Raw genomic sequence first — 23313 nt, forward strand, 5'->3', positions numbered from 1 at the left:
CTCAAATTAAAAAAAAAAAAAAAAAAGTATTAAAAAAAAAAAGGACTAAAGTATTGTTTTCTGACTTTACCTACAACTCTGAGGAGCCATAAGACTCAAACACAAAAACAAAGGTAATAATGCAGTGGGAACAGTGGTGGGAACTGCAGGAACGGTCCTTCTAGAGGAGCCCACACCCCTGCCGGCCATCCTGGCTTCACCTTTGCTCCATCCTTAGGTACCGGGAGACCAGACACCTCTCATCTTATATGGCATTTCATATCCCACAACAAATGTCTCGCTGTATCCACCAAAGGGGGGTGTGGGTGTCACCACAGGCTTTAGGGCTTTTTTCTAATTATAAGTACAGGACGTTTACCATAGAAAAATGGAAAACACAGACAGTCACAATAAAGGAAAACAAAACCACTTGTAGGCTTCTCACACAGAGAACCAACTGTTTAGGTATACCCTCTTCATCTCTTCCTGTGACTTAAAAATTTGGATCATCTTGGCCTATGTTTGCCTATCCTGCAGCCTCTGCTTCAGATCATAGAATGAACCCTTCCCCCCAATTTTAAACTATTCTCAAGAAAACTTCTTAAAAATTGTAAATATTCCATAGATGGGTGTCCCTTGGTGTATATGACTCTCCAGTTGCTAGATATACAAGTCATTCCCTCATTATAAGCCTCTGAGCACGTGTGACTCACGTCACACGTTGTTCCACTGTGAACAACAAAATGTTGTTCCGCTGACTGGGTTTCCATTTATTCTTTAGGAAGGGCTTCTCAGCCACCTTCTGGGTGGGTCCCTGGTCCAAACACCTGTGTGCTGTGCAGCTGCAGTATCTGTCTAGCCTGATGAGCACAGGGGAGGGGAAAGAGAGGAAAGCTGAGGAAGGAAGACTTTCAGGGCCACTATTGTCAAAGTTGGCTTGGGAAAATAAAATAATACATATAAATAAGTAGCCCTGATTGTGTCTGTTGGTATGAAGGACTGAGGTAGTAAAGCTCTGGCTCAGCTGGCTGAGATTTTATTTATTTATTTATTTATCTGAGAGGGAGCAAGAGCACCCATGAGCAGGGGAGTGTGGCGAGGGAGAGGCAGAGGGAGAAACAGGCTCCTTGCTGAGCAGGGAGCCCCACATGGGGCTCCATCCCAGGACCCCGGGATCATGACCTGAGCTGAAGGCTTAACTGACCGACACAGCCAGGCGCCCCAGCTGGTTGGGATTTGTGGTGGGATGCAGGAAGCAGCCGTAAGGGAAAGAGTCATAAGACAGAGTCCCCAAATACCAGCTTTGTCACTGTGGAATGTGGCAATTCCCACAAGTTGCCTAACAGCTTCATCCACTACAAAATGTGATAATATGCATCTTGGAGCATGAGAGGTAGGATTTAGTCAGATAGCATTTCTGAAAGGTCTGCTTATTATTTCACTAATTGGCACATAATAGGTTCCCCCAAATGCATTTGCATTCACAGTTAAATATCCATATGCCCCCATATATTTTCCCATACATATGTGCCCTAATAAAATGTATCCATCTTTGTGATGATAGCTCAGAAGATCATATCATAATTGTTACTAATAAAAATGTGTTGCCAAAGGAGTGAATTCTGAATATTTGTAATTTTCAGGCAACCAAAACAGGCTTGTCCCCACTCCTTGTGAGTTTTACATGCCTACATGTTAAATTTACATGTTGATTCAATAGGACTGTGCTTTCCTGGGATACTGAGTATGAAGAAGAAGGAGCCCCAGGCTGCAGTGAGCCTAGGATGGCACCTCCTGACATCAGGGGTGAAATGGAATGGACAACCACAAGGCCCTGTAGGCTCACTTTCCAAGTCAGTAACAAGGTCCGGGGTGGAGATGACCCAAAAGTCAAGGCTGGTTCCATAATAATTTGGCCCTGCCATTTTGGGATGGGAGGGTTGTGTGGGGTGTATTCCTGGAGTACATCCCACAGGTATGTTCCTGCTGGCATTAGGCCAGATCCCTCTGTGAGGGTCCCTGCTGGGCACTCTGGTGATAAAGTCAGGACAGAGTCCCCTGTGAGCCTCTCTTCTACTTCCTCCTGAGAGATGTCATCTCGTTGGAGGCCAGAGGATAGACAAGGATTTATCCAGGGCTCTTCCAGGCTTGGCACGGACACTCCATGAAGGTCTGTGGAGTCAGGGGGGAGTGAGAGCGAGAGGTAAGAACAGAGGAAGATGGAGGGAAGGAGGAAGAGTGTGACGAATGGGTTGGGGCAGGCCTCACAACTCATGAAGGCATAACAAATTTGCAGAGTTAAATATGTGGGGGCAGAGGTCCCCAGCATGGGAAGGTCTCTGCTGGTTCCAGAAAACTCAGGGCCCACCACCTCCACAAAGCTGGAGGCTCCTTCATGAATGATAAACCAAATTCCTTGTAGTGACGAGGACCCGCAAAAAACCTTTGTGGTTAGGGACAAAAAAGATTTGGGGACCACACATAGCCTTTAGTAATGCCCAAATTCAGAGCTGGTTCAGCTTTCAGAGGAAGGTAGCCCAGATCACCTAGCTTTCCATTTCAACCCTGCCAAGCAACTCCTCAGTTAGAGAAACTTAGGGGAGAAGGGAGACTGCTTTTTACTGGAAATATGTAGGAGAGCAACCAGGCAGAGAGGGTTTTGCTCACTTTCCTCTGGGGACGTGCATGGAAGGGGACGATTTCAGCTCATCATAGGAAAAACTTAAAGCCTGTGGTGTTTCTGGTTCCTGGATTTGCCTTGTGAGGGGATGAGTTCCCCATTACTACGGCTATGCCAACAGAGGTAAGGACATTGTCAGGAGGATTCCTGTGCCTTTAAGCAGATGGTCTTTCTTATCATGTTCAATTTTGAAATTCAATAAGCCAAGAATCACTACCTTTCCACAGGTCAGTTTTATCATCACCTGTATGAGATGTTAAAAATGCTATATATCATGACAAGCAAGGAAGATAGGACTGGGCAGGGGGATATCTGCATACAAATAAGAAGGAATAACGGGCTGCTGCTCCATGAGCTCCACCAACAGTGTCCTTGTTCTGTCTTGTCCTCTCTGGAAGACAACAATCTCTTCCTGCCATAGATCCTGGAGGTTTATTTCCATCACCGAGCACCATCCCTGACCCTCCATCAGTAGCCCCTCTGCCCCACAGTCAAGGTGGAAGTCCATTCTTGTATAATGTCACAGCGAGGGAGGCAGTAGTGGGACCAACTTGTCCCAACCTGTCCGGAACTCTTCCAGTTTTAAAACTGAAAGTCCTGTGTCCCAGAAACTGCCTCAGTCCTGGGCAAAACGAGGCTGGTGGTCATGATGAGAGGAAGGGAATTTACGACTCTTGCTTCTTGGAAGCTTGGGAGCCGCTTAGGCAGCCAAGCGCAAACAGTAATAGCTGGTACGGAGCCTCACATGGGGGACGCTCAGGAGAGGCTCCTGAGGGAGTGAGTCCCAAGCGCCCGTGCCAATGCTCAGCTCCTGCCACTTCCCTCAAATGCACTGAGAATCAAAGACAAAGCAGGAAGATTTCAAAGGGGCACCTGGGTGGCTCAGTGGGTTAAGCAGTGGCCTTTGGCTCAGGTCCTGGGATCGAATCCCACATCGGGCTCCCTGCTCAGTGGGCAACCTGCTCCTCCCTCTCCCTCTGCCTCTTCCCCTTGCTCGTGTTCTCTCTTTCTCTTTTGCATGTGCGCTCTCTCAGATAAATAAATAAAATCTTCCCCCCAAAATCCCATCCTACAAACTTATTGGCAGCCCATTATGCAGGGCAAGGGTGACTCAGGAAGCCTACTGTCCTCTCCCTGCCCTTCTCTTCTACCACTATCCTTTTCCTCCAAGCCCACAGAGACCTCAGTACATTCTCTAGCTGGCTCATCTCCTGGGTGTCCCACAGGGATCAGCCAAGGAAACGGCTGACATCCACACCCCATAGCTGTGCCACTTAAACTATCTAGGTACGGTTCCCTCTTCACTTAACAAGCTGGCTGAGTGAACTAACTGGATAAACTAGTTCTGACTTGAGGTCTCCCTGTGTCGTGTTTCCCAAACTTGGTATGTTCTACTTGGGAGACACAGTTTGGGAGACACGAGCTAGACATAGCACAGCTTCCTAGAGCATCATTGCAGGATTTTGGTGGAAATACAACATATTAGAAAAAATACAGCTATACTATGGAAGAAAACATAAAATTCACTTGATTTTAAGATAAAACATAAAATATCCCAGAAATGGAATACTCTTGGTTCATCCACTCCTCCTCTTGTCTACCCTCTTGTGGAAACCTGTTCACGCTCTCCTAGAATTCAGGGCATCTCGGTGGGACAGCTGGACAAACCCTGGCTTACTGCCGCCCTCCCTAATGACATCTGCATTTCAACTGAGGCTTTCTGTGCTCTAGGCCAGCATCTCCCAGGGGTGTTAGATGAAACATTCTTCGGAACATAAATAGATATTACTGATGTTTGATAAAACAAAATGAAACTTGTTACCAGAACTCCCAGATTTCTACAGGACTTAGGTGCACACTAAATTTCTACCAAAGGGTTAGTGTGCCTACTTTCTGGGGGGCGGGGGGACAGCCCTGTGGGGAGCCAGCACCAATGGTGACCAGACTCACTGTCCCCGATTCATTTAGGGTTAGTGTCCCAGGCTGGTTCTCCTTGCCCCCAGCCATGCCAGCGCCTCCAGCATTTCCCCTGAGCCTCCTGAGCATCTCGTTCAACAGGGCAAAGAGGCTGGGAGGACTGGCTCTGGGAGAGGGCTACTCCCTGGAGTATCTACCCATCCTTCAACCCCACGGTGCAGCCTGACACTCCCTACCTTGGTTTCGTTCCCCACCCTAATCCAATGTAATCCATCCCAAATAGGAGGACACACCCAGGGAATCAAGGTCCTCCAAACTGAGAGAGCTGGGCATTGATCAAAGACGACCTGCCAGTCTGCACCCTCCACTTCTGCCAGGTTTCACAGCAGGTCTCCCAGCAAAGCTCAGACCCATTGGGCCCTGCTCCCAGTCTCATCTCCATCAGCAACTTAAAAGCATGAGATGAGAATCTGAGAACTTGCAAGGAGCTCAGAGAGCAGCGAACTCAGGTCCAAACGTTCACAGATGAGAAAATCCAGAACTGAGAGGCATTCTGTGGCCACAGGAAGGAGAGGGCTGGGCAGTGAGCTGACCTTGAGAGGGATTTCCTGCTTGCTATTCGCTGGACAGGTGGCCTTGAATGAGCCTCCACTTCCTCAAGTGTGAAATAGAGATGCTGAAATCGCCCTTGTAGGGCTGTTGTTGAGAATGAAAAAGGTTTAGGATCGAAGATCAACAAATCAAGCTCAAGGGAAAAGACAACTATTCAGCTAAGCCCAGGAGAAAAGCTGGAGCAAAGAAATACATAAGACCCCATCCAGTTACTAAAAGTGAGGTTCAAATTTGCCTTTATATCTTCTTAAAAGGTAACGTCGAAGGGAAGCTGAATGGGTTATGTACGTAATGTGGTAACGATAAGATAAACACATACCACCGCAGACTAAAGTCAACCTTCTACCTGACAGCGAGAATTGCTGAGTAGTTACAGTAATCAAGACAGTGTGGTCCTGGCAGAGAGATATACATATACATCAGTGAAGCAGAACAGAAAACCCAGCATAAATCCACACAAGCATGGCCAACAGGCTTTTGACAAAGGAGCCAAGGCAATTCAGTAGAGAAAGGACAGTCTTCTCCACAAACGGTGAGGGGGCAATTGGATAACTACAGATACAAAAAAAAAAAAAAAAAGAGTGAACCTCACACCTATACAAAAATGAACTTAAAATGGATCATAGATTTAAATACAAGATTATAAAACTTTTAGGAGAAGACATAGGAGAAAACTATCAGGAACTAGGTTTGGTGAAGAGTTCTTAGACATACACCAAAAGCAGGACCCAGATAATTAAAAATCGATAAAAAGATTTCATCAGAATCCAAACACTTTTTTTTTTTCTGTGAAAGACCCTGTTAAGAGAATAAAAAAATAAGCTAAAGACTGGGAGAAAATATTTGCAGACCACATTCCCAACAAAGGACTTGTATCTAATAGATATAAGGAACTCTCAAAGCAATAGTAAAAATTCTGATTAGACAAAGGACAAACTCTACAAACAGACATTTCAATGAAGAGCACATACGCATGGCAAATAAGCACATGAAAAGATGTTCAACATCACTAACTCTTAGGGAAATGCAAATGAAGACCAGGCCAAGATGTTCTACAAACCCATTTGAATTAGCTAAAGTAAAAAGTAGTGACAACACCAAATGCTGCCAGAGTTATAGAGAAACTGGATCTCTCCTAAACTGCCATGCAAATGTAAAACTGTATGGCCACTTCGGAAAAAGTTTGGCAGTTTCTTTAAAAACAAAACAAAACAAATAATAATAAAAAAAAAAACCATGCAACTACCATCCAACCCAGCAAATGCACTCTTGGGCATTTATTCCAGAGAAATGAAAGTTTTTATCTATCCAAAAACCTGTACATGGTTATCTGTAGCAGCTTTACTTGTAATAATAGCCCCAAACTGGAAACAACCGAAATGTCCCTCAATAGGTGAATGGTTAGACAAATCACAGGACATCCATACCATGCAGTATGACTCAGCAATAAAAAAGAACAAGCTATTGATATAAGCAGCATCCTGGATGGATCTCAAGGGTATTATGTTGAACGAGAATAACCAGTCTCAAATGGTTATATATTGCCTGGTTCATTTATGTAACATTCTCAGAATGACAAATGGTCCTGATGGAGAACAGATTTGGGGTTGTGATAGTAGTCAGGCAGAAGGGTATAGGCAACACGACAGGGGATCAGCACAACAGAGACCTTGGTAGTGACAGAACTAGTTCTGTGTCTTGAGGCAGTAAGGTGATGGTTCCACGAATCTCTACGTGTGACAAAATGGCATGGAACTACACACACACGTTCTATTAATGTCCATTCCCTACTTTTGGTACTATTGTGCAGAATTAAGACAGAGCCACTGGGAGAAACTGGGTGAAGGGTACACAGCACCTCTCTGCACTATTTTTCCTAGGAATAGATGGTTGTTTCAAAATAAAAAGGTTTTTTTAAAAAAAAACTCAAAATAAATCAGGCTTTGTCTGTACTAAGAACTCAACTTTTTCCTATGGTCCCTCAAAAGGAGCCCCCAAGGACCCGGGTGACAACCCATCTGTGCTGGTCCTGTGGGTACAGACAAGTGTAAATTCACATAGCTATTTCTTTATGTCCTTGTGAACAGATACTGAGAGTGCAATGCCCAAGTACACGGTCATGAACTTATGATATAAAATGGGGGCCACTGCCCGGGAGTGTCCCAAGCTTCCTCTTAGCTTCACCATGCCCAGCTCTCCAGCTTTGGCACATAACTGGAGCTTTCTGCAGGCCAGTGCCTCCACAGGCAGAAAGTGGGGTGAAGCAAGGGCTGGAGGAGGCTAAACCCACTGACAGGATAAAACCAAGCAGGGGTGGGAAGAGGGAGAACAAGGAGGGATGATGTCTGCATTGGGGACCACCTACGTTCCTCTGCATTCCATAAATAGAACAAAAGAAAGTGAGGGAAAGCCATGCTTCCAACCCAACATCCCAACATCATATCTTCGTCTCCTAGAATGGGGAAAAAAGTCACAGACAAAAGAGAATGATCAGAAAGAGATAAGATAAGTGATCCATATTGTGAGGCATAAATCACTCTTCCCTTTGTTCTGTGGCGGTATAGGTCCCAATTCATTACCAGGAGTAAGGCCCTGAGTATCATCCCAGGAGAAAAGGGTCGGAGTGACCCGTGACCCCCACCCAACCAGTTCCCACTGTTCTCCCCTCATATAACCAGGGCAAGCGAGGCCCTACCAGGGGATAAATAAATGGTGTCCTCAACATCAGAGATATACCCACCAGCCCCAGGGCAGGAGGAGTGGGCACCTCTTAATCCAGGGAGTCAGTTAAGGAATTCTTTGGCCAAGGGATTCTCTTGAGAGTGTTTTCCCCAGGCATAAACAGTCAGGTTGGTGGCATATAACACTTTCCCTGGAAACCAAGTGGTTAAGCCTAAGAAGTTAAGACTAAGCTGTCTCCCCACATTTGGGGGTCAGAGGCCTTAGGAAGTTACAGACACAGGCCAGGATAAAGTACCTCTCCTTCATTTGGGGGCCTCCCTCCCAGGTCACTGGGCCATTCAGGCCATGCTGTGAGATCTGTCTATCCCTTTCGTCCCCACTGTGCATCCCCACCCTCCATCCCCACTGGATTCTCCCTCCCTGACTGGATATACACTATTTCCCTACGCAGGGGCCTGAGGTGTGGGAGTTCCTGAAATTTGGGCAGCAATTACCAATGGTCTACCCCTTTTGTAAGATAACCTCCGTTGGGCCCCTCCAAGTTCATTTTAAGAAGAAACAGATCTCTTTGAGGCTGCCAGGACCCGGTAACCACAAAAGCTCTCTCCTTCCTCCTCACCCCTACCCCCATCATCGCTGAATAAACCTGTTTTTAATTTAGAGTTCTGGAGGTTGAACTGCTCTCTCTGACAATGACTAGGGAGGAGGTATACTTCTTAAGAATCCTGTAGCCAGAGGCAATACGGACTGTCTCCAGAATAAATACAATTGTATTTACTCCTACAGGAGAGAGTACAAAAACTTCACCCCCTAAGTGAGAGTCACCAGGCCCTTTAGGGGAGAGTTGTGAAGAGTGAAAAGATATGACGAGCCCATTACTGACCGGAGACATCCATCCTGTAGCCATGAACCGCGACCCCTGCTCATAGCTGGGATTCGTGTGTGTCAGCAGGGCCTGAAGAAAGCACTGACCCCTTAGAACAAACATACCTCCAGGATCCCCATGTGCTCAACCAAAACTGAGCAGCGCTGCGTGGTGCTGAGGGCAGGGTGCATGGCGGTTAGTCTCTGACCCTGGGGTCTCACATATCTAGTTCCTCCACACTCCACCCCTTTCTGGTTGTGTGTCCACACCTCACTAAGCCTTGGTTTCCTCATCATTAATGGGGACAGTAATAGTATCCACTAGATAAAGTTGTAATGGGGATTAATCATGGGTGGACTACATCCAAAGTTCTTGGTACTTCCAGATAGCTCCATTAGGGTGAGCTACAATTACATCTATTTTGGACATTAACTGTGGTTTCTCTTAACTATTAACTATGCTCCATGTGAGGTATAATTGGTGGAACAACAGATCCTAAATGGTGTTTAAACGTGCATCCTGTTTGTTGAGGCAAGAACTGGCATCTTACTGATGTCAATCCTGGAGAGTCCTGCATGATTTACAGGACCCATTTCCTATGCCTCATCCCACATAATCCTTAAGGAGCCCCCATGAGGTGGGGATCATTCTCAGCACCTGTTTTTGGTTGTTGTTGGTTTTTTTTTTTTTTTTTTTTTTTTTTTTTTGTGGTTGTTGTTTTACCATAAGGATTTTGCTGCCCAGGAAAGGTGAGAAATGCCCCCCATGTGTTAGTAAGAGGTTGGATCTACATCTTGGACCTACGTCTCCTGGCCTCATCCCCTTCCCCCTAAACCATATGGTCTGTAGGGTTTTGCAGGAATGTCACAAAGCCAATCATTTAGTCTGCCCCAGTACTGAGGAACCCAGGAAATGATGGGTCCTTAGGTTGGGTGTCCCCTGTTAGCCCCCATGTCACACATGTTCACAAGACACACACAGTCCATCCACCAGTGAGAGAGCGTGCAGGGCAGTCACCCAACCTCTCATTGGGAGGAGGGAATCTCCCAGGAAATTGCAATTCCCCAGACAATTATTACTGTCCTCTGGAAGAAAAGGCTTACTTGAGTTTAACTAATGGAATCCCAGGCCCCAGATTTGCCTTGAGATATCCAAACTGTACCTGATTTCAGGTTGACTAATAGAAGCTAATTGAAGTCTCTCTAAACTTTGGTTTCAGAGTTACTATGGATCAATGGAGATAAAAATTAAGAGGATCTGATTTTTGGAATTAAGAAAAACTCTTAACTGGTATGAACCTTTCAGAGGCCCACTGGCCTGGGTCCAGGCCTCAGGCACGTGTGGTTAAATCATCAACACATGAAAAATTATCTCATTTTTACAGATCTTCAAAGGCACTGCTGCCATAAACTTATTTTTGGGACTCAGGGCAGGTCTAAATGGATCAGTCTCATTGCGGGTGACCTTCCCTGTCAGAAAACTGTTCTGGGGCAAGCTACCCCTCTTCCCCTTGTTGGTGAAATAGGGAGAGGTGCCCCCACCCTGATTCTCTCCAGGGCCTCTTTCTTTTCGGACCACCCAGATGTTGCTCCCACCCTTTCCTCCCAATCCCTAATTTATAAACACCAAATTTTCTACAGTTCTCTGCTGAAACTTCTCCAAGTCTCTTTTGAATGGTGGGACCAAAACTGCACACAGTGTTCTCATCCAGGTCTGGCCAAAGGTGAGGCAATTTGAGGGTTATCTGAAACGATCTCAAAATTTCTGTGTCTTATTGACACCCAACCATGGAATCAACTCAGCCTTTATTTATTGTGGTGTAGAGACAGGGCAGAAGCAGGAGTGGGGATCCCAGCTCCACTGCTAACAATATGAGTAAGTATATAGTTGGGATTCACTGTAACCTCCAGATCCCTTTCTGTTGAACACTCAAATAATCAGTCCACAGGGACACCTCTTCCCATTCCGCCTTTAATTGCACCACTGGAGGCTACCTAGCCCCATCTGACTGTATGATTGCTGGAAAGAACCTCTCAGGACCATTCCTCTCCCTCCCCACCCGCGGGGCGGGGGTAGGGGGTGGGGGAAGTCTTCATGTGGGTTCTGCAGTCCTCACCATAGCCCCTCTACCCTCCCAGGAGGTGCATTTCGCGGTTGTTTCTGCCCAGGCACAATCAGCCAAAGAGCCTGAGTGTGGATTCAATTATTCTAGGTCCCCCTGGAGCGCGGGAGGAAGTGCAAGCATTCCCCAACCCCCTGCGGGAGAAAGAGTCCTCGCCAGTCGGCCACCTACACCCCATCTTCACCCATTCCCAATACCTTGCCAAGAGAGAAGCACCTGCTCCCTGTTACTGAACGTACTGCGAGGGCCTGCTGCCTCCCTGGGGCCATTTCCAGACCAGTAAGCACGCAGCGTTGGTTGCCAAGCCCCCGGGGGGGAATTCTGAACTTTGCAGGCAGCGGCGCAGAGAGGTAGCCGAGGAGCCAGGGACACTGCTGCTTTTAGGGAAGAACAGCCCTTCCGCCACCCACCCCAAGATGAGTTAGGCTCTGAGCTCCAGCTCCGAGGAACCACACAGCCTGTCATTTTCCCGGCACCTCAACCACCCCTTTCCGAAGTTCATTGCCCGCCGGAGACCGAAAAAGTACCCCGCGAGTTCTGTTTCAGTCGAAGAGCAGGACAGTTGCCAACTGAGAAGAATCCAACCAACAGGCAGGTACGGTCATCGTCCCGCTTCTTGCCCCGATGAGGGTGTGGGAGCGCGCGCACACACACGGAGACAAGCACACGCACACACCCGCCCAGCGCAAGCTCTTCCGTGCGGGCCCCCCTCACCCGCCGCGGGCCCGGGGGATGCGTCCCTGGCCGCGTCACGGAGTGCTGAGGGGAAGCCCCGGCGCCTCGGCGTCCCCCTCGGGCTCCGCAGCACGGACGCCGCCGCCCGCCGGAGGTGAGCCCGCCGCGGCTCGGGCGCCGACGGCCGCGAGTTCTCCGCTCACCTTAATGTTGCTGAAGACCGAGCGGGAACAGCGGCCGGTTCGGCCCGAAGAGGCGTCGCTGCCCTGGCGCGCGCCGGGCTCCGGCCAGAACCCCATGGTGGCGGCCCCGGCGGGGCGGGACGGCGGCTGCAGGGCCCGGGCGGGCGGCGGGGCGGGCAGGATCCGGGCGCTTCGGGTTGGGGCTGCCGCGCGGGTGGCTGGTGAGAGTGGCCGCGGCCGCCGGAGGAGGCTTGCAGCGCGGAGACTGCGCGAGCGAGTGCGCGCCCAGAAGTTTTATAAGTGGCCGCCGCCGTCGCCGATGATGAAACGAACTCTCCCTCCTCCCTCTCCTCGGCTGCCGTCTAAGGCGCTGCGAGCCCCCGCCCCGCCCCCGCCGCGGCCGCCCCCTCAGACAGGTGTGACGCCGCGGCTCACGGCGCGTGACCTCGCTCCACGCCCGGGGTCGTCTGTGCTCCCGGAGCCCGCCTGGGACCTGCGAGGCTTGACCGCCCCTGAGAAGGTCCCGCCTGCTGGGCGCCGGGGGAAGTTGGGCCCCGAGGAGGGGGCTGGGGGCGGGGGCAGGAGCCTGCAGGAGGGTGGAGGAGCCCGGAGGACTGGAGGGGCGGGCGGGGGGCTCAGCGGGGACCGGCCGGCTGGCGACTAGAGCGGACCCGAGGAGAGGTTGGCAGGGCTTCGGGGCCAGGAGAGGCAGGAGGAGAACCGAGAGGCGCCGGAGGGGCCAACGGGAGCTAGGGGGCTTGACGGGGAGCCGAATTTTCAAGGAGAGGGGTGCCGCGGCGCCCCTCCCGACGCGCTCAGGGAGATTTACGGAGCGGGTCTCTGCGTGTTTGCACTCGCTGAAAACCTGGGCTCACAGTTCCGGTGATGGCTCCGAGACTCGTTGAAGCTGTTTGTGTCGGGGACTGATTTATATTTAAACTGCTCTTTGCGCTGGAGAGGGGGCCGCCCCGGGCAGGGCCCGAACTATCTGGACCTGAGCCAAGGTAAACTGCAGGCGCTGTCAAGTGTCAGCATGGCTGGGTCTGGCCTGAAATATTGAGGCCAGGAGAGAGGGTCCCCCGTGGACATAAGAGACGCACCCTACTGACCTCCTTCCCTGGGGTTGGAATAGAACAGCAGCTTTATTTTTTTTCCCCCCAAGATTTTTTCCACTAGGATTTCTACTGCAGAAAAGAGAAAGAAGGTGAGGCTTTTTAAGAGAAGGAGAAGAAAGTTATGCCAAAAGCAGCTGCAGTAAGGAATCCAATTCTGGAGGTATTTTCCAGCTCCCTAATTCCTGTAGTCCTCTGCAAGCCCACTCTACTGCCAGGAAAAGCACAAGCCCAGCTTGAATACTCAGGAAACTTTGGATAAGACAAAGACCCACAGGACAATGCCTTTCTGGGCCTGATCTGGGCTGTCCTCTTCTGTGGGCTTCCCCTCTCCACCTGCGGTCCAAGAACCCTGGACACAACAGCATGTAGTGCTGGAAGAAAAGCCGTTGGACAGTGGGCAGCCTTTGGCCACTTCACTCACCCACTGAGTAAAGGGCATCTAGAGAGGCTTTCCAGAGTCCTGTAGCATCCTCAGACCCAGAACAGGCAGGAAACTCCAAGTCACCAGTCAACTCTTAGAGAACTTGGAGCACAAGGACGGCTGCCATGGGGAGCATCCCATGCACGCTGCAGAACCCATGGTGTACTGTGCCAGACATTCTGTTGGGTACCTAAGGCGTGATTCCACAGAATGCGAGCATTAATCCAACAGTTACAGGTACTGTTACAATTTGGATTTTATAGATGATGATACCAGAGAGGTCAACTAAAAAAAAAAAAAGACTGGAAGACACACAGCTTGTAAGTGATGGAGCTAGAACCCCAACCCAGCTCTGCCTGACTCCCAAGCCCAGACTTGGAGCACTATTCCCTTTGAAAAGTTATCTATTCCAGCAGCCTCATTTCATAATGAGAAGAGCTTGAAGAGGCATTTCACTTCATTCAGAGTGGAGAAGGCCCTGGTCACAGGCACACTGGGGCTGCGAAGGCTGGAGCTTATTTCTTAAACCCTGAGTGTAGCCTTGTCATGTCCTCTGATAGAAACCTGGGAAGAGCCTGCTTCTCCAACCCTCATTTTATCCTACTCCCTTAACCTTGTTATCTGCCTGCTGTGTTAGGACCAGCATCATCTCTAAAGGAAAGGCTTGTTCAGAAATGCTTACCAATGGTTATCTGCTTTTATCTGCTCTTACAAGGTGGAGTTAGCTAAATGTAATGGAGACCTAACCAAAGTGGCTTCAACAAGATTTATTTGTCTCATAAGAAGAAGCCTGCTAGTAGGTAGTCCAGGGGTCACGAACTAGGCCGGGAAGGATTCCGTAGAGTGGCTAGGTCATTGTCACAAGATAGTTGCTCCGCCTCCAGCCTCTTCTCTTAATTCCAAGAAGGAAGTGGAAGACAGGAAACAAGAAGGGGTTGTGCTCACATCTCGGAAACAAATCTCTCCCTGCATGCTAAGCTACTTTTCCTTAAATCTTGTTGGCCAAGACTAGGCCATATGGCTACCCTCTGCAAAGGAGACTAGGAAATGTAGTTTATGTTATTGCAATCTCCTGAACAAAATTGGAGTTCTGTTAGGGAAAAGCGGAGAAAGGGTAGTGTGTATTCAACTTTCAGTGCCTGCACAAAGAGTAACCCATTTCCTAAAAGCACCCCCAGGGTCTGTTTCCAAGATCCTCCTCAAAGCCTTTGATTTTAGCAAATATTTCTTAGCACCCTAGAAAAATAAAGCACAAGGACAGTCTCTGACTTCAGAGACTCCATGGTGTCAGGTAGGGAGCAAGAAGAGAAAGCATTAATGTGTTGTAGAAAGAGCATAGCTCTCTGTCATGCATAGCTGCTATGGGGGCATAGAAGAGGGGCCCTAACTCATTCTGGGGCAGCAGGAAGGCTTCCTGGAGGAAGGGAGCCTCAAGTTGAGGCCTAGGGACTACGTGGATTGGGATGATGGGGGTGAAGGAAGATAAATCTATCTGCTCCATGGTTTCAGTCTGGTTGGAGACCCAGGGACAGTGGGACTGTGTGGTAGAGAGGCTGGAACACTGAGTGGCATGCCATGAAGTGTGGGCCTTATCCCCAACACAATGGGAGCCACTGAAGACTTCTGGACAGGGGTGCCCTGGGCAGATTTGCATTTCACAGAGACTTTTCTGGTAGCTGGATAGAAGTGCAATCGGACGGTCTGTAGAACCCCAGGAACTGCAATGAAGGTGTGTTCTGCAGCAAGGGGACCATGTGGGGGAGAGAAAGAAGCAAGAGACATTGACAGGAGATGGCAGCCCTGCGTTAGGGAGGGAATGTTAGGGATGACTCCCAGGATCTGACTTGCATTAGTGATGTGAACCCCTGATAGAGAGAACCCAGGAGACCAACAGATATTGGGGGTGCAGGGAGCCAGTCTGGGCTCATTTTGAGTTCAAACTGCCTGGAGTACATGCAGGTCTAGATGCCCAGCAGGGAGGTATATGGGTCCAGTGATCAGGATGGGTGCTGGGCTAGAGATCGGGTCTTGGACATCCCACATGGAGGCAGTGGGTAAACCTCGGGAACAGATGAGAACATGTTGTTGAGAAGTAGGTCCACAACTGACCACGACAACATTCAGGGGTGGCACAAGAGATGGAGCCAGCAATGGAGACAGAGCCTACAGGGAAGTAAGCCAGCTGAGAAGTGGTGTTTCAGAGAGAAGGTAGGATTGTGGACACAACTGTCCAGGTTGTGGAGGAGGGAAGATAAGACCCAAGAATGACCAATGGGCTGACAACAGGCTGGCACTGAAGACCATGACAAGAGTGTTTCTGGTGGGTAGTGTGCACAGAGGTCAGTTATATGTGTTGCAGAGGAACTAGAAAGGAGCTAGCAGCAGCTTTTCCGGGATTGCAGAGGGAAGAAAGACAGGGAAGAGCTTTGGGCTTTCTGCTCTGTTTGAATCTCCTGCTTTCTCAGTTCTCATGCTGGACCAGTTGCATGTTCCCACCTCTGGGCTTTTGCTCATTCTGTTCCCCCTGCCTGCACTGCTGCTGCATAGTGCTTGGCTTCTACCCTCCAAGAGCAGCTCTTGTTGCTACCTGCTATGGGCCTCTGCGGCAGGAGTAGAAACCTGCCTTGCAGTGGTGCAGACCTGTTACATACACTATCCCTTGTCTCTCAGGAAACTAGATGTCACTAACCCATTTTGCAGGTGAATAAACTAAGGCTCAGGGTGCTTCCCTAGCACATACAACCTGTCTCTACCTTTATTATAAGAGGTGACAATAGAGACAACACATGTGGTGGCTAAGGGCACAGACCTTACAGTCAGGGGTCGATGCTGACCACCCTCAATGGCCTGCTTAACCTCCCAGCTGCCCAGTGCCTTCTCTTTAAGAGGGAGATCTTAATCTCCCGGGGATGTCTTAAAGTGTTAGTGAGGTTTCTGCTGTTGCTGTTGCTGTGGTGTTTGGCAGTGCTGGTGGCAATAAGTGTGCCCAATGTCTCTTTTTCTAATTCGACTGTGAGCTCCTTGGGAGCTTCGGTGCTACTTATCCCTCCATCTCTCATCAGGCCTGGCACACCCTGTTTCTTAAAAAATGTTTATTAAATGGAATTAAGCTTCACTGAATTCCAAAATGCCCCAGTGACTGGGGAAAACCTCATTGTCCTGAGGCTTCCAAGCCATCTCTGTCAAATGCCTTCTGCCTGGGGCCATCTCTTCTGCCCAACCCTCACCCCCAGGCTTCTTGCTGTCCACCTTGTCCTCCCTAGTGGCTGGCATAGTTCCCAAGGTGTGTTTACCAGTCCACGGGCCACGCCCTCTCCTCCCACAGCTGCTGATGAGGGTGTCCGTCCGGGCAGTCTGAATCCCCAGGCGTGATCATGAATTAACTCTGGGCGCCTCGCTCCTGGAGGGGGAGGTCCCTCGGTGCCTGCACGTCACCTGTGACAGGTGGAGGGCACACCTGCAGCCAAGTGCTCTGCCACTTTGTCACTGCCCCTCGTGGGGCAGTCTGCTCCCCTGTGGGCCACCTTGGCCACTAGTTTATATTTTTATTTAACACACACAGTGTTGAAAGTTCATACTGGGCACCAACACAATATTGATTCATTTGATCCTCAGAACAACCCAATGAGGGGGGTTACTTTTATTAGTGTCACTTTGTGTTTGGAGAATCTGAGGCACAAAGAGGTAAAATAACTTGCTTGAGGACCTGTAGCTAGTAAGTGGCAGAGCCAAGATCTAGACACTGACAGGCCAGTGCAAAGTCCCAGTGGCTGGAGGTTCTTGCTCACAGAGACTGAGTCAGAGCGTGCAGGTGGGCCAAGTCAGAACCTCCCTCCCATCAGGGGCCTGAAGCCCATGTTGGTGCTTGCCCATCCTTGCCCCCTCTGAACCTTGGTTGCCAGCACCTCTGGCCTGGAGTGCTCACCTTAAATAAGGTCCGAGCACAGCCTGGGGTCTCTGTGGCCCTTCTGGATCCAGCTCCAAGACCCCATTCTGCTCTGCTCCTCTCTGCCATGCTCGTCCCACTCCTGAAGCACGTGCTGCATGCCCTTCTCTCTTCCATAGTGACATAGGGCCCATCCTGCACTCCGACAGCCCCACACCTCCCTCACAGAACCTGAGGCCGACTCTGCCCTCCCTTTCCCGGAGAAAACGCTGCAATAAGAGGGAAGGGTGCTACAGCACCAGGGGGTCCTGCCTCCTGGGACCTCAGCTTCTCTGCATATCACCTGGGGTACGGCAGCGCTCGGCACAGGCTGGGACAGGCTGTAATGGGATCTCCATGTGCTTCCAGAGAAGACTTTTCAAGGCCCGGCTGTGCTCTTCTCTCTGAGTCTCACTCCGTGGAAGTTACTCTCTGCTTCGGCAGGAAGCACAGCGGGGACAGGAAAAGGAGAAACCTAAATAGGCCTCACCCTGCATCCCTCCCATGTCCGTTCCCTGTGGGTCAGAAGCCCCAGCCTCGCCCGGGCCTCTGCACCCCACCCACTGCACTTCAGGTCATGGAGAGGGATGCTTATCACCCGCTGTTACCCCTTGTGGGCTGGTGATAACCAGCCACGGGGTTGGGGGGTGGGTGGGGAGCTCAGCCTTTGCCTCTGCCTCCAGCTCCTGCTGGGCTCACACAAAACTCAGTCCATGGGCACCTACATCATCCTTGGCCCTGTGCAGCCCAGGACCCAGCGGATTCCTGTTTTCTGAATGTTCCCGAGTACACAGAAAACCAGGGCCTTGTGTCTGCTGTGCTGCACGTTTTTAAACTCTGTTGATCTTTTTATTATACTCTTTCAAAAACAATTTAACTGTGCCTTAACTCTACTGAGAGAGGGAAAATATTTGTTTCATCCACCCATCATTCCATACCAGTATTGAAGCTTTGATGAATTTCTCGTTTTTTCCCTAATTCTTCCCAGTTATTGTGTTTTCACTTATCAAACTCACAGTATACCATTTGGCTCCTACTCTTTGATTGCAAGCATTGTTCCTTGTTGAGAAGGGCTCATCGCCATCTCCCTGAATGCAATGAGGAGTTATTTAAACCCCGCACTAGCACTGAATGTTCGGGGTTTCTCTAAGTTTTGTTTTTTACAAATAATGACTTCAATACTTTTTTGCAAAAAAAAAAGTTTGCCTTAGGGCTGATTGCAAGCAGTGTAATTTAAACACATTTAGATATTTTTCTCTGTGATATTCAAAATCAGTCCCCATGCTGCGTTCCCACCCCTTAGGTCCCTTCTTCCTCCCTAGTAATATCCCTCTTAGCCTTGATAGAGGAAGACCAGAGCCCCAGAGGGAATGGCGTGGCTCTTCTGGCTGGAGAGGCCACCTCAGCACTGGGGACCGCTAGATCTTCCTTATCCCCAACAGCACAGACCAAGCCCTGGAGCTTAGAGTGCTGACTCAGGGCTGATCCAAGGATGCCATGGAGTGTGGCTACCTTGATCCAAAATCCTGTTCCCTACCCCAAGTTCTGGAGAAGGAACTCAGGCCCCAGGACTGTAGGTCAGAGGCCTTGCATGGGCACCTTCCGGGGAGTGCTGGATCCCTCACCTGTGAATCAAGGTGTTGGACTTCATGAACCAAAGGCGGGTTATCCTCTTGTTCTCTCCATGTTCTGTCAACTTATTAGCTGTGTGACCTATGGCAAGTCACTTAACCTCTCCGGGTGGCACTGGCCACTTAATGCTGCATGAAGAGTGAACTGGACTCCCACGCCCTCACTAACGGTCACCGTTATTACTGTTGTTTTCTCCTAACTCAGCAGATCTTCCCTCGTGGGTCCCTGCTCAGCTGTTCCCTGCTTTTCTCCTTAGGAGGCCCTGCTCTCTCCATAATGACATTTCCCCAAAGACTGCTGTTCAGTAGAGCCTAGGAGACACTTAATCCAGCCCCTTAAGTAACTTGTCTGGAGCCCCATCCTCCCCTAATGCTGGGTCCAGGAGGCCACTACAGGAGTAGAAGTCCTTGTAGGACCTGCTGTCCTCTGCCCTCCCTGTCTTCCCCTCCACATTCACATGGGAGAGTCTGGGAGTCCCAGTCCCAGTCCTGGCTTCTACTCCTCCTCCCCAGGAGCCCAAGTCCTGGGCCCTGTCATGGCCTTAGCGCGCACACACGTACCCACATGGACAGGCCTCCTTCAGGCCTTCTTGGTATTTCCGGGTTGGAGGGGCCCCTCCCTTCCTCACCTTTCCCTCACCTTGTCCACGCAGGGTTCACCTACGGAAGCACTCCTGAAGGAAGGGTGCTGAGCCTTTCCATGTTCTTCATGTCCCACCTGGCTGGTAGTACTTGAATCACCCCTTCACGCCACCTGTGTCCCCCGTGAGCCCGCTCCCTGGTTCTGAATCCAGGTCTGGGCTCCTGCTCCCACCTGACTCACCCTTGCTTCCTGAAGGGACCTTTACTCTTCCCTATATCTTGCTTCTTGGCACCCCCTCTTCACCTTTCCCTTTACATGTCTGCAGCCTGCCTGCTTACATGAAAGGCTTCAGCTCCCTATTTCTTCCCTTATGCACCTTAGCACGCCCTCCCTGTCTCCCAGGGCCTGTTTCTGTCACTGGAGGAAAGGGAATGGGCGTCCCGCCTTGCCAGGCACACACCCTCCCTGTACTGTTTGGACTGACCCTGTATCAGTGGATTGTGAGTCTTCGGGGCAGAGACCAAGTACAAACACAAGCGCAGATAGCAGGATGCCACCCGCAGGAGACAGAGCAGGGACGACTGTCATAAGAGCCTACCTCCTTAATACTGGAAAAAAACAAAACAAAACAAAACCAAAAACCTGTGCCTCCCCGCCTCTCAGTCGGGAGGGACTGGTGGGGATGTCCGTGCTTATCATGTACTTTACTTCCCAACTGAACACTGCTGGGGGTGAGGGTGCTGTCCGGCATTGATGGCTCTGATAATGACCTCCTCCGCTGTCTATCCTTGCCCTGTGTCCTGCCCCTTGCCTGGCTCTCTTCCGCAGCATCGAGTACTTTCCCAGCACTTCAGGACCTGTAAAGCTCTGTGGGGCCCTTCACCTGGGCCTGGGGTCCCTAACACACCCTGGGCCATGTTCGCTGTGCACTGAGTCACCTGATGAGGTCACTGGAAGTCAGGCCTCCTCCCTGGTCATGGGTCACAGGGAGGGAGCACATTGCTGGGGATTCAGGAAGAGAATGTTCAGTGCTCCCCTGGGAAGCCAGCGGGAGAGGAAGCTGAGGAGGGTGTCTAACAGGGACTAATCCTTGCAAGAACTCTGGGCCCAAGAACCTCCCTCTGGTTACAGTAGCAGGATGATGGCCAAGGAGCAGACATCTGCTATTCGCCCCTTTTAGAACGGGTCCCACTTCAGGTGGAAGCACCTGACGTTCCTTTGGGGCACTACCCATTCCCACTCTCAGGTTGTGAGGCCTGGTGGGCTGACTTCCACTAGGTGAGAGCATGGGGGGCCAGGCCTCACCCCCGGGCCCTCTGCTGGACAGTCCCTCAGTCAGGACAGCGTGCTCTCTCCCAAGGTTGCCAGCAGGGACGGCACCTCCCTCGGTGTCGGGGTCTGGGGCATTCTAGGGAGAAGCAGTGGAAATGTGGGACAGAGGTCACCAAAGCCTGTAACCAAACCCTTCATGCTCTGCCACCAGGTCTCTAAAGCCGGACTTTGCAGTCCTGGGAGCCAATAGATTCTCTTTACGGTTTAAGTTCTGCGGAGCTGGATTTCCTGTCGCCGGCCTATTAGATAAATCCAGGAAACCAAGGTTTGGACAGCACCAGGCAAGACTAAAAGAAATTATAACAAAATGTTAATAACGAAAATCCTTCCATGGTGGGAATGTGAGACATTTTTTTTAATCTTGTTTTTTCTACATCTTTCTTATTTTAATGATAAATATCACTTTGTAATGAAGTAAATAAGCTTTATAAAAAACAAAAGAAGAATCATTTGGCCCAATAACAGTTTTCCACAAGCACCATATTCAGAACTGGAACCAAATCTCCATCATTCCCTTGCCTAGATGGGTGTCAGGGGAGATGCTCCTGGTCCAGCCCAGCTCTAACCTTGTGGTCTTAGGGGAGGGATAGGCCACTGCTGCTCACCGTGCCTGCACAATGAGAGGGTATGTGGGTGGCTTCAAAGTGCTCCCAGTGTTAATGTCCCGGTCACTGACTTTTGTCAAAATCCACATCCGTACAAACTCAAAGGAGAGCTCAGCTGCTTCCAGCACTCGCATCAGACAGCCAGAAAACGCTGCTGCTCAGTGGTGGCTTCCTCATCATGAACCCAGATGATGGGCTGTGCGCTCTATCCTCACATCAGCCTGTACGGGAGCTCTGGTCCTTGTGCCCCTTTCCCTGGGAAGAAAACTGAGATTCAGGGAGCCCAAGAACCTACCTTTGGCAATGGGGCTAGTGAGGAGCAGAGCTGGAATGTGAACTGCAATCCATCTCATTCCAAAGTCCAAGCCGCTGGCAATGCCGTAACCCACCTCTATTTCAAAACATTCCTGGATGACTTGTTTCTTTGTCCCTTTCACAGATATTTACTAAGCACCTGCTATGCATGTGACATGATTCTTATTTGCAAAGGAGACACAGAGGATATAGAAGATACTGGCATATGCCTCCGGCTACTAATACAGATCTGTGATCTCAAGAGGAGTGTGTGTACCCTGGTGGGGGCCTTGGCCCATCCCAAGGGCAGTGGACAGAATACATCACAGTTATTCATAGCTATTTCTCTCTCATGATTTTCAATTTCTATATTTATGCTTTTATAAGATGCATGATATCTTGTCATAGTAACATCCACATAAACAAAATTATTGGGGCACCTGGGTGGCTCACTTGGTCAGGCATCTGACTGTTGATTTCAGCTCAGGTCATGATCTCAGGGTCGTTAGATGGAGCCCTGCTGGGAGACTCAAGCAGGGAGTCTGCTTGAGATTGTCTCTCTATGGCCACACACTACGCCATGCAAGTTCTCGCTCTCTAAGAAAAATAAATAAATCTTTAAAAAAAAGAGAGTTATCGTGATAAATGTTTGATGGCTGTGGCGTCAGAAAAAACTCACTAATTATGAGTCTATAGATGGGTAACTATAAATAAAAATTCAAGTTTATTTGAATTGAGATAAGATGAGAAAATAATGAATGTGGTAAGAGCTCAGAGGCCAAGGAGGATCAGGAAAGTCTTGCAGAGAAGGTAGGAGCTGCATTAGGGGGAGTAGGCTCTATCCAGGCAAAAAGAGAGGAAAGCATTAAGGCAACAAAAGAACATCACCAACCACAGCTGGATTTGAGAAGGTGCCCCTCTGTGATTGCTCCCAGACCTAACTGCCCCCACTGCCCTGCCCTTCCAGCTCCTCTCAGCCTGCCTTGAGCCCTGGGTCCATGGTCACTATCCCTTACTTCCTCAGCCTCCGCCCCCTCTGCTCCCTTCTCCTGCCTTGTGGTGGAACTGGCTTCCCACAAGGGCCGACTTGTGCGCTTCTGGGTGGAGCTGCTCATTTTCCAACACCCAGGGCCATCAGGGTAGCAGGAGACTTCCTCCTGGGTCCCTGAGGCCACTTCTATTTCTTGGACCCTGCCCACCATGAGGCTTACATACCCAGCCCAGCCCCCCTGAACGCCTTTCTCATTTCTGCCCCCTCTCCCACTGCCCCTGCAGGTCCCTCTCTTCACTGTGCAAGAGCTTTTCCTTGGCTTCTTCTCACACCACGTGACCGCCCTTCCATCCCCACGTCCTCAGTGCCTGACCTCCTCCCTTTTGGAGGACTCTCCCTCTCAGCCACTTCAGTCACCTGTGCCCACGCCTGGGGGTTGTCTCCACCAAGAGCTGCTCCACCTCTGGACACCCGTGTTCTACTTTGGCCAAACCAACCATAGCTGGCCTTGCCCTTCACATAGATGCCCAGCGCTTTAAAGCCTTCAATCCTCCCATCTCTCTGTCCCCATCTATTTCCACTTCCTTCCAGCCCACAGTCTAGAGACTTCCTTGGAAGGGTTGTCCCTCTTCTTGACTGAGAATGACCAACCCCTTGGCTTCCTCTTGCCACTGTCCTGTTTTTTGTTCTCCTTTATGGTCA

The 23313-nt window shown here is 50.1% G+C and overlaps 1 protein-coding gene across 1 annotated transcript in view; it reads right to left on the minus strand.

Annotated features, from left to right (window-relative positions):
• Window positions 1–12057, minus strand: part of SLCO2A1 (solute carrier organic anion transporter family member 2A1) — a 78454-nt gene extending 66397 nt beyond the window's left edge. The window contains exon 1 of the mRNA XM_032333481.1: window positions 11736–12057. Within this exon, the coding sequence (XP_032189372.1) occupies window positions 11736–11831 (96 nt within the window). The 5' untranslated portion in view covers window positions 11832–12057. The remainder of the gene's footprint in view (window positions 1–11735) is intronic.
• Between the last annotated feature and the right edge of the window lie 11256 nt (window positions 12058–23313).

Source organism: Mustela erminea, chromosome 1 (genome assembly GCF_009829155.1).
Source record: "Mustela erminea isolate mMusErm1 chromosome 1, mMusErm1.Pri, whole genome shotgun sequence".
Lineage (NCBI taxonomy): Eukaryota > Metazoa > Chordata > Mammalia > Carnivora > Mustelidae > Mustela > Mustela erminea.